This window comes from Euprymna scolopes, chromosome 41 (genome assembly GCF_053919585.1).
Source record: "Euprymna scolopes isolate OS-2025 chromosome 41, ASM5391958v1, whole genome shotgun sequence".
Taxonomy (NCBI): domain Eukaryota; kingdom Metazoa; phylum Mollusca; class Cephalopoda; order Sepiida; family Sepiolidae; genus Euprymna; species Euprymna scolopes.
Window position 1 is genome coordinate 7,388,135 of NC_136522.1, and position 12,500 is coordinate 7,400,634.

Genomic DNA, 12,500 nt, shown 5'->3' on the forward strand with positions numbered 1-12,500 from the left:
TATTTCTTGACCATCAACATACAAAATGGAGATCGCAGAGAGACGGTAAGAGCAGAGGAAACCGAAGATACCCAATTTAAGCACGAATAAAAAAAAGCTTTAGAAATGATTTTATACAATAGTTTTATATGGACCGTGGAAGCTGGAGAGGGATAAGACTTGTTGTCATATAACTAATTCATGTGTAATAGGCGGAGGTGGGAGTCGGGTGGGTTGTTCTGCCAAGACATTTATACAATTTGACACGACTTATAAGAATGGACCAAAGCAAGAGAAAAGATGTTTCCTCCATCAAAAGATTAGCACAGAAAATAAAAAAATTTTTAATGATGTTTTCGTTTCTTTTTTCTTTGTTATTTTTTTTTTTAAATGATTCTCTACATTATCCATTTTTTTGTTGTTTTTTTTTAAATGATTTTCTGCATTCTAATAAAAATGAATCATCCGACAGATGGAAGTGCAAATGATGTTTAATAAGTCACTTTAGAGGGATCAATACCACAGCAGTAAAAAAAAAAAAAAAAAAAAAAAAACGATTTGACTTGGAAATCTTAAGTAGGATGACTCTTGGTATGTTTGTGGAATTATGGTGACTGAGAATTATAGTTAAGAATATCTAAACAAATCAAAAGTATGGTGACAAGAATGACCATAGACCATCCTCACCCACTTTTTTGATTGGCCTTGTGCCTAATTTTGTTTTGTTAAACTTTTTTGTTTTGCAAAATAAAATATGTAAATCAATACCATAGCACTAGAATCTCGTCAGACAATAATGCAGTGTCACACTTCATTAGAATTACTTCAGTATAAAATCACTTTCAGCAGTGTTTTTTTTTTTTTTTTAATAATTCTGCATTATCATTTTCTAAATATTTTTTTCAAATGATTCTCTGCATTCTAATAAAAATAAATCATCCCATAGGTCGAAGTGCAAATGATATTTAATAAGTCACTGTAGAGGGGTCAATACCTATTACTACGACTATTTTTATTATGTCACTCTTTGACTTCTCTCCTTTTTCCGTTCTCATTTTATACACTGTATGAGGTGCCTTCAATAAGTTTCCAGATTTTTTTTCGTATGGGCACTTTTATTGATTGTACACACATTAAACTCTAGTCTCCTTCGAAGTAATCTCCTCCGGCTGCAATGCACTTGTTTACCTATGCAGCAACTTCTAAAAAGCCCCATGGAAGTACTCTTGTGTGAGCGTGTTAACGACCCTCGTCACATCCGCTTTCATTTCCTCACTTGTTTCATAACGACAGCCTCTAAGGTTTTCTTTGAGCTTAGAGAATAACCAAAACTCACAGGGAGCAAGGTCTGGATTATAGGGAGGGTGAGGAACTGTCTTGATGCCCATCTTGGTCAAATAGTCTGTGACAAGGATGAAGTTGTAGACTGCACCCTTGGGACAAATCTTCTCGCGAATAATTGTGACACAGTTCCCACACTGACATTAAATTCTGCACTTGTCTATATAGACGCACGACGGTCCTTATCCATGAAATTTTTTATTAACTCTGGTGTTCTGATTTCCTTACTCCTCTCACACCTGTCATCCTCCTTCACAGACTCTATGCCTTCCTTGAATCTCTTATGCCACTCAGTAACTGATACTCGGTTCATGCAAGGTGATCTAAAGGCAGTCTGAAGCATTCCATAGGTTTCTGTGGCATTTTTTCCGAGTTTAAAACAGAATTTTATTGCATATCGTTCTTTTAAAGGGCCCTCTTGTCCATATTGCATTTTTAAAATTCACCGTCTGTGACAATCAGGCTTTAGCAAGGTGTATTCCAATTCCTGCTCTAGCTGTTCATTTGAACATGAAATCATAAAAATTGGCCAGTCATCTCATAAGATGTATAGCAATAACATACTGAATTTTCAAGAGTCTTCAGCAATTTTAAATGTTTGTATAAAACTAGCCTGGAAACTTATTGAACACACCTTGTATGTCACATACGCTTCCACCATTTTGTCTATTTTTATTCACGGCTAAAGGCAATAAAACTTATAATAATCTAAAGAAAAATTAGATTAATCTATTATATAAACAATCTATATATCTATAAACGTGAGAATGTGTAAGGACACTTCTCAACCTATATACTTAACGAATCTTTGGTCTACAGACTTGAGATTTGGTATATAAGATATTCAGACATGTTAAAAAACGTTTTAATCCGTTTTAATCCGAAAAAAAAGTCTGCTAAGGGGTACAAATTGAAAATGTGGTACTTGAGGGGTGGGGCCATCGAAATTTTCATCTCTTTGTCAACATAAAACATTTTGTCAACATAAAACATTTTGAAAGATCGTGGCTGGTCTAATGATTATCGTAGTTGACTCACTGTCTTTAGGTTTTGGTTTCGATCTCGCTGCTATTACTTTTTTTACTTACAAGAAGTGTAAAAAAGTTTCGAAAAAAACATAATACACGTATGCACATGTCTCAGTTTCTGTGTTATTTACTTCATTTTTTAATTAATTTTACGTATTATATCGGGTAACAGTGGGTATATCTTCAAGCATTATATAGAATAACTAATAATCTATAATATAAAGGGCAAAAATATGTTTAAACGTATGAATGTATGTTTGTATGTATGTTTGTGTGTATGTATATATGTTTGTGTGTATGTATGTATGTTTGTATGTCACGCAAAAACTTTCGACAGAGGCGACAAATTTTCATGAGATTAATATTATTTTGAAGCTCGACCCTTCGGATGACAAATATCGAAAAATTGGCTCAAAACATTAATTCCTTCACCCTCAACTGGGCAGTTTTCTACAAGGATGGTCGCATTTTACGGCTTTTTTCGAAAGTCATCGCCTTATTTCGATTGTCTAGCCTTGATTTAAACCTACGTCACTTCTGGTTTGGCGATGGGCGACAATAAAACGTATTGTTTTACTGTGTACGTTTTCAGCGTCCTATTTTTTCTGCGTTTAAATTATCCAACATGCACAATTGTTAATAACTATTTAATTTGATTTGAGCCCAAAACAATAAATGCTAACGGGTCAAAATTGGGGTCAGAGTTTTTATAAATTTGACCTCTGCAGTTTCTACATAGCCAATTTTCGGTTGAAACATTTGAAATTCAGGCATAGGGTAAGCTTTTTAATCGGTTTTTGGCCGAAAATTTGGCTGCCAAGGGGTGAAAGTTCAAAAGATTTTACCTTTGCGGTCTCTAGCAAACTATTCAGCCAATTTTGCGTCTGAACATTTGGAATTTTATATAAAGGGTATTCAGACATGCAGCAAGTTTTTAATCAGTTTTGGGGCAAAAATTTGGCTGCCAAGAGGTCAAAGTTTACAGAGTTAATCTTTGCAAACTCTACAAAACTCCTCTGCCAATTTCGGGTCTAAACACTTGAAATTTTAGATGTAGGTTACCTGAACATAAATCAAACTTTTTAATATATATATATATATATACGTATGCACAAAAAGTTATGAACAGTACATAGGGCCCGAACAAAGCTGAACTGAACTGCTTTATGTAAAATTTCAAATGTTTAGACCAAGAATCGGCTGAGTAATTTGGTAGAGACCACATAGGTTAATTTTTCTTTAATTTTGGCCCCAATTTATTGTTTTGGGCTCAAATCAAATAAAAAAGTTTGATCCATGTCCAAGTAACGCACATTTAAAATTTCAAGTGTTTAGACCCAACATTGGTGGAGGAGTTTGGTAGAGTTTTCAATGGTCAAATCGTTGAACTTTGACCTCTTGACAGCCAAATTTCTAGCCGGAAACCTATTAAAAAGATTTTCCCAAATCTTAATACGCCTTATGTCAAATCTCGAGTCTGCAGACTGAAAATTGACAGAGTCGTTTGGTAGGGAAATGTAGACAGACAGACAATTTCACTTTTATAGATATAGAGATAAAGAAGCACGTTACGTTATTGCAACTGATACGATACATTAACAATAGCAAATGAAATGGTTAGGCAAAACGAAAATATGATCTGTCAGCTTAAATGCTAATTAGGTCTAAATTTTTAAACCCAGCCAAACTAATTTTAAATCGTCGATGTCAAATGTGAGATAAATCTCTTCTGCAAAGAAAGAATACGTTTATATAGAGATCACCATAATAATTTAATTTATAAAATTCACTTCGTCTGTCTGACCTGTCTCTATATTTCCAAGCCCTATCTCCTCCGAAACTAAAAGTCGTAGAGCGGCGCTAGGGACTTCTCTCCCACACAAGAGACGTTGCAAGCCTATCTTTGCTTTATCGTTATTTCCATGGTAGGTGCTCGTCTGAACTCCAATCTCTGGTCCCCCCTCGCCAATCTTTTACGAAAAACACCTGTCTAGCTGAATCCACTTCAAAAACTTTCCCCACTCTTTATCTATGTCTAAATCAAAACGTAGGTTCCATGAACAAAGCTTCTTTCTTAGAACTGCACGCCTGTGGAACTCTGTTTCGTCTGCCTGCTTCCCTCCTGACTACAACTTGGATGTCTTCAAGTCCAATGTAAACAAATTCCTGATGAACCGCCCCCTTGAGTAGACACTTTAAATATCCACACTAACGTACTGTACTTACAATAACCCTTATCCATGAGTGGCTTCCGGGCCTTGGTAAGTGGTGACCACCTTGTAAAAAAAAAAAAAAAAAAAAATTGGATTTTTCTATGGACCGTTCTTTTATGTGTTTTTAGTCGGTTAAAATAGTTTTTTAGTTTTTAAGGGGTCGAAAATGAAAAAAAAATCTTTCTTCATTATGTACATTCATTTTATTTTATTTTAATCAGTTTAATGAATGTCACGTTGGTACAGTGGTAACGTCACCAGCTTTGAATGCTAGTTTTGCTTTTGGTTTCGATTCTACCTGATGCCACCCAAATACTTTATTATTTAATTTTGAAATTACGACTCTATAATATCATATACGACATCTGAACAAATTAAAATATAATATTTAAGCGTATTTACGACCGCCCCCCCCCTTTGCTAGTATGGTACGAATTCAAAGATTCCATTTTTGGCATTGGTTTCACCGATATTTTTCTAGTCAGAATTCTTTCTAGAAAGACACCAGGTACTTACGGGATGGACCACATGAAGGTTGCCAACATCCTAAGTGAAAGTGATTTTTGTGGAACGAACTAGCCTGAACAGCCAGGTCGTTAGTCTGTGTCGTTTAGAACTAGACCCTCGTCACCTTCCTTCATGAAAACATGGGCACGTTACTAAGATGGACTTATTTATTCTGTTTAATCGAAGATGTCGTATTCGAATTGTTTCGTCGTTTTCTCTCGAATCCAACTGCTTCAAAATAATCGCTTAATCGAAATATTAAAAACAAAAATCAGTTATCATTTCACGTTGCCTGAATGCAGTTCGACATAATGGTCGTTACCACAACAACTTTACTCAAGCACACAAAGAATTTCGGTTTGGATTTTCGGAAATTTTTCGCAAATTTAGTTGATTCTTTATCTATACTATTAATAAAATTCTAAATGATTATTTATTTATTCATGTGTGTATGTATATATATATACCAATAAAACTTCCGAATAGATGCACCGAGTTGAAAAATTATTTTTTTCCCTGAAATGTGTGAGACCCTAGATTGCCCTTATCTATATATGGTTCGTAACGAACAACGCCGAGTCACACAAAAAGCCCGTCTCGAGAATGATTATTTGGACGTCGCGACTGCAAGATTGCCGGGGATGTTGTCTGTTTCTGATCAGAATCTGATCGCTTTCTTTAAACACCAACTACGGGTGAAGATGATGTGATAGAAAGAGGCTGCATTTCGCGGTATTTGGCAGAAGATGGATACATGTAGCAAGTCTGTGTGTACGAAAATGGGCCAAATTTGAATACGTGTTCCCCACCTGGGTGTGGAACGCGCAGTTCCGTCAAGTCTAACCAATTTTAAGTCTCTTAGCAAGCCGAGCGAGTGCTCCATCCCTCCCCAACAGTGAACCTTCAAGATCCCCACCCCTTACTAACTGCAATTTTTCTTTTCATATATATATATATATATATATATATATATATATATATATATATATATATATATACTCGGGGGTTTTTTTATTCAAAAGTAATGGACTAATGAATTCAACGAGGTTGTTAGATAGTGCTCAATAAAAAGAGCTGATAATACTTGTTTATTGTTATATAAACATGCTCACATCCCGCTGCTACAAATAGCCACTTGTTTCAATCAAACAACAGATATCATCAGGCAGCGACTTGACTATTCAAAAGTTCAATGAATAAACTAGATTATTTATTATTATTATTATAAAGATTATTCATTGAACTTTTGAATAGTCAAGTCGCTGCCTGATGATATCTGTTGTTTGATTGAAACAAGTGGCTATTTGTAGCAGCGGGATGTGAGCATGTTTATATAACAATAAACAAGTATATATATATATATATATATATATATATATATATATATATATATATATATATATATATGAAAAAAAAAATATATATATATATATATGAAAAAAATAATGGATTATTCTTTTTTTACTTTTCTTTTTCAGATGAAATCGATTTTTGAAAAGAGTTCTTACTCTGAACTTTATAACCGAACAGAAATCGTCTTTATAAGGTACGCATTGTCTTTGCTTTAATATTTTTTAAATTAGGTTTTAAAAAAATACGTGTTTTTTGTTTGTTTTTGTTTAGGCGGCGAACTTTAAATTGACAACTCCATTTTCTTTGATTGCAGATTTGGCAACTATCGGTTATCTTGAGTTCAGCGCGGTTTGGCGATTCACCATGCTGTTTAAACAGAACGGATCCACATGCCACATAGCATGCAATATGACCAATTTACTGAGAGAAACATTCGATGAACGAATAATTTCAAGAAATGGATCAGTCAGTTTACCACCTTGTTCGTGCGATTTAAACCCCACTAGATTATTTTCTTTGGGGGATATGTAAAGTCCCATGCTTACGCTGATAAACTAGACACAATAGACTACTTGAAAGACAACATTCGATGCATTATTATCAAAATGTAGCCTAATTTAATATGTGGAGATGTGAATATTGGACCTCAAGATTACGCCATACACACGCGAGCTGCGGGGGTCATATGCCTGAATTGAGTTCAGCTTGGTTTGGCAGTTCATCGTGAGGATACTGACAACTAAGCAGTATTCGCAAATCGTCTAAATTTATTTTGAAAATTCCGGCTACGACGTCTCTTACATGATCGTGATCTCTAACGTGTTCTCTTCTCCTTTATAGTCTTTTCCTTGCAGTTCGCATGTATTTGCATACGCGCATCCGCGCTTTGTTATACAAATATTTGTTGATACAGCGTAGTGTTGATGACGCTGAAAACGTGTCAATTGCAGAACAAGTAAACTTGTACCCTTCGACTTTATGAAAAAAAAAATGCGTAAAGATCTTTGGTTTGCGCGATTACAAATTTCCACTTGTGCAGGAGTTGAAACCAAATGACCTTCGTTCACGCCGTACATTTGGTGGATGAGCCAAAGGAGACATTGCCATTGATTCACAATTTTTGTGCAAAACGTTCTTCAGTGATGAGGCACAATTTTTGTTAAATAGAATTGCCAATTTTTTAGCGATAATCAACAAGCTAGGATCAAAACACTTTGAATAATTTCCCCCACTCTTTATCTGTGCCTAAATCAAAACGTAGATTCCATGAACAAAGCTTCTTTCTTAGAACTGCACGCCTGTGAAACTCTGTTCCGTCTGCCTGCTTCCCACCTGACTACAACCTGGATGTCTTCAAGTCCAACGTTAACAAATTCCTAATGAACCGCCCCCTAAAGTAAACACTTCAGTGAATCTCCACACTAACGTACTGTACTTGCAATAACCCTTATCCCTGGGTGGCTTCTAGGCCTTGATAAGTGGTGACCACCTTGTAAAAAAAAAAAAGAATATAGACTCCAAGTTCGTGCATATGTCTGTCTGAGTCCATACGGCAAAGTGAGAAATAACCAGGCTTGTTGAAGTGGTTAGAGCGGATGAACGAGTGTGGGTTAGTTTCACTTAGCGCTAAGATATCCGGGGTGTTTGTTAGGAAAAATGATGCAACATAATCTAAATTAGTTCCAAGCCCGCGGATATTCGTGAATGCAAGACTCAAGGAAGGACGCAAAATGGCTTTGTTTGAGTTTAAACCTGGTTTGATCGTAATTTTTTTTTTTATTGAACTGTCATTTTATTTTATTGAAGAGTTTCAGTTTTAGGATGAAAGATGCTGGACAAAGTGGTTGAGCAGAAAAAGGAAACATTGCGATTGATGTACAATTTCTGTGCCAAATTTCCTTCAATGATGAAGCACGATTTTAGTTAAATAGAATTTTCAATTTTTGACCAATGATAATTCACAAAACATGATCAAAATACTAATCCCTCCAGAAAATGTCACTGTTTTATGCGTTTTATGAGCTTGTGTGATCATTGGTCCATATATCTTCAAAGGGGATGATTGTCAGGTCGAAACTGTTACTGGTGAGCGATGCCGAAAAATGATTACCAATTTCTTCATGCCTAAACTGGAAGGCATTGATCTCTTAGCGTCGGTTATTGAGGTCCTCTTTACCACAGGAACTCCGAGCAACGATACCGCCCGTTAAACGGTGTTTTTTCTCTGTTTGTTTACTTTCGCGTTGTTTCGATTTTTCAAAGTTGCTGATGAGTTGTATTGATTTCATCTCAACCACAAATAGTTGATTCAATACAATGAAACCACTGGTCCACTTTTGGAATATGTGTATATATATAGTTTATAAATATTTGTATTTTCAGGTCTAACATTCACGATCGAGCACTTTATTTGATTTCTTTTCATCGCCTCCTGACACGCTCTCTGTCTCTCTCTTTCTCTTTCTCTCTCTCTCTCTCTCTCTCTCTCTCTCTCTCTCTATATATATATATATATATATATATATATATATATATATATATAGCCAGTAGAGTTTAGTTTCCTAGAAGTACATCCAATGAAACAACATGTGTCTACCAAAATAGTGCTCAATGAGTGAACAGAGCAGGTATATTAATTTTATTTATACAAACATTAATATATATATAGCACAATCACGTTGACACACCGGTTCTCGCCAGATCACCGAAGTTAAGCAACGTTGAGCCTGGCCAGTATCAGATGGGTGCCCATTTGGGAAGGCTGGGCGCTGTATCTACCGCGCCAACTCGTAGAAACTTCCAGGTTGGTATTTGGGGCTCATTAATTCACTGAGAGAGATGCATCCCTAGTATTCGTTCGTACATGCATTTTTTTTTTTTACAAGGGAGTCACCACTTATCAAGGCCCAGAGGCCACTCAAGGATAAGTGTTAATAGGTATACATTAGTCATTGTGATTTTAGCATAGTAAACAGTGGGAATTTTGAAACTTGGATTACTTAGGGGGACGATTCAATTAGAACTTGTTCACATTGGACTTTTTCTTTTTTTTTTTTTTTTTCATAGGCATCACCACACTATCAAGGCCAAGAGGCCACTCAAGGATAAGGGTTAAAGAGTGTACAGTAGAAATTGGACATTATAGTAATCATTAGTAATGAAAATTTGGTAAAGTTGATAACTTATATGGAACGGCTCATCAAGAACTTATTTACGTTAGACTTGAAGACAACCATATTGTAGTCATATTTGGTTCTATACAAAGTCTTCACCACTATAAACAAATCATATGTGTGGATTTCCGAGCAACTTAGTTGTTGTGACGACGGGAGAGTCCATCATACAGCAATGATAATTAGTCATAAATAGTTATATTTACAACTAGAAATATAGTAGTTTAAGTTGGTTGGTTGTCTTTGTTTTACGGCATATCAACCCTTTTCAGGTTATTTAATGCCAAATCCAAAGATTTTGAAGAAAACATTTTTTTAATAGAATATATTTGTTGTTTTCGCGTCGGTTTCTATTCAACCCATAGTTGGGACCCTAACAGGTACTACCACTCCGGGTCAGAGTGGACCTGGGAGCAATGGTAATTAAAGGGTTGCTCCACACTCCCCAAAGCCCACAAGCTGGGGCCTCACCACTGGATATAGTTTAAGGTCATATCCAGGACCACCATTGAGGGACTTTTACCCTCTGCAGGGGGGCAGTCGGCGTATTCTAATGCCCCACCGACAGGGCCATAATAGTTTAAGAGTCCCAAAAGTACTGTCTGCAAGGACCGATGGCGCAGTGGTTAGAGTGCTTGGAAAAATCAATTGTAAATGTTATATATTCATAAATATGAAGGTTGAAGGCTCAATTCTGTGTGTTGGTAACTAAAAATTACAAGTCTAGACGTTACTCTCTGTGTCATTTCGAGGCTGTCGTATAAAACAATTAAAGAAATGTTATTGTGTTCTTGCTATAAATCTTATGAGATGATTGACCAATTTTTATGATTTCGGTTCAAATAAACAGCCACAGCAGGAAGTGGAATACACACTACTAAATCCTGATTTTCACAGCTCGTGAATTTCAAAAATGCAATCTGTACGTGAGGCACTTTAGAAGAACAATATGCCATAAAATGTAATGTACAGAATGCTTCAGACTGCTTTTAGACCATCTTGCATGAACGGGGCATCAATTTTTGAGTGGCATAAGAGATTCAAGAAAGGCAAGGAATCTGTGAAGAATGATGAGAGGTGTGGGAGGAGTAAAGAGTCAGAACACCAGATTTGATTGGCCAAATAAAGAATTTCATGGATAAGGACCGTCGTGTAGTCTATAGAGACAATAAGTGCATGGTTTGATGTCAGTGTGGGAACTGTACACACAATTATTCGCGAGGAACTGAAGATGAGGAAGATTTGCGCGAAGTTTATCGCAAAGGTGCGTAGAGAAAGTCCGACTATTTAACCAGGATAGACACCAAGAAAATTCCTCACCATCCCTATAGTTCAGACCTTGTTCTCTGTGACATTTGGTTATTCCCTAAGCTTAGGGGCTGTCGTATGAGACAATTGAAGAGATGAAAGAAGCGGATTATTATGAGACCATTCAGTAGTTGTTGGAACGGTAAAACAATTGAAGAGATGAAAGAAGCTCACACAAGAGGATTATTATGAGACTATTCAGTAATTGTTGGAACGGTAAAACAAGTGCATTGCAGTCGGGTGAGATTACTTCGAAGAGGAGTAGAGTTTCATGTGTATACTATCAATAAAATTGCTCATACGAAAAAATATCTGGAAACTTATTGAAGGCACCTCCTACGTGCATACACACTAGACGTCTTCACACATATCGATGCGTATTCACTTAACACTCTAGAAACGATATGGACGGTGATGCAATCATACATGGAAACTACACAATCACAACGCCATTACATAAACAGCACGGCTAGACACGCACATATAAATATATACCCGTCATAGAGATAGCTGTGTATTACGGATACACACACCCAGCTATGCAAATATCACGTGATGTGACATTCGTTAATATCACTTCTCACATTACTTAGGACTTCAGTCATGGCGGAACGAGAGCGTGCGATCCCTGTGAATTGAAAAAAAGGGGGGGGGGTTATGTTCGAAATTTCGTCCGGATTTCTGAGTTCGGCAGAAACATTCCTGAGTTCGACAAGATACACCTGAAGAAGGTCGGAGTTAACATCGACCGAAATGTTGTGAAAATGACACTCAAGATGAGGACAATAGTTTGATGAATCTAAATAATACGTTTTCTTAAACGTTTTTCTTCTTGTTATTTGCTTTGAGAATTCTGTGTCAGCATTACGTCGTCATTTGCGGATAGTGTACCTATTTACAATGCCTCCCCACGGGACAGAGCTACACACCAGGGTCGTTTTTTGACGTGGAGAAAAGGTACAAAAATAAATAAAAAATTGTCTCAGTCATGAAGGACTGATCCTCCACCGAAAGAGAACAAGAAATGGAAGTGCAGCATCTGAAGAACAGATACTACACTTTGATCTTGGCCAAAAGGCCATTTCAGATAGTGTAGTACATTTTCTATTTTCACGAGACCATCTTCCAAGGCATTAACTCCTCCTCTGTGATGAGGAGGGTGGGTAATCTAGTATCTGTTCTATTTTCTGGACACCATCTTCCAAGGCACTATCTTTTTATTTTTATTTATTTATTTTTTTTTGAAGGAGAACGAGTGTGGTATCTGTTGTGTGTTCATTATATCACACTCCTAAGGATTATCTACTCCCTTGGGGTATGGTGTATATGTTGGTTCGTCATTATATTGTCTCCACACACATTTACTACTCAGTTTTTGGAGATGTGAGGTGATGTAGTAGCTGTTCTGTGGTCATGATATCATCCTCCTAGGAATTATCTTCTACGTTTTTGGAGATTAGGTCATGCAAAACAAAAAAAAAACTGAAAAAGTGAAAAAAAAAACCCTGAAAAACTGAAAACAACTGAAAACCTGATCACAACTGAAAAACAAGAAAAAACTGAAAAACTGAAAAAAACCACCTGAAAAACTGAAAACA

At 36.3% G+C, this 12,500-nt stretch overlaps 1 protein-coding gene and 1 pseudogene across 2 annotated transcripts in view; one reads left to right on the forward strand and one right to left on the reverse strand.

Annotated features, from left to right (window-relative positions):
* LOC145266325 (atrial natriuretic peptide-converting enzyme-like) overlaps positions 1–12,500 on the forward strand; it is a 378,936-nt gene that overhangs the window by 263,148 nt on the left and 103,288 nt on the right. For both annotated transcript variants that reach the window (XM_080121906.1, XM_080121905.1), the window contains one exon: positions 6,547–6,614. In XM_080121906.1, the coding sequence (XP_079978032.1) occupies positions 6,547–6,614 (68 nt within the window). The remainder of the gene's footprint in view (positions 1–6,546; positions 6,615–12,500) is intronic.
* On the reverse strand, positions 11,855–11,996 carry LOC145266785 (U2 spliceosomal RNA; annotated as a pseudogene).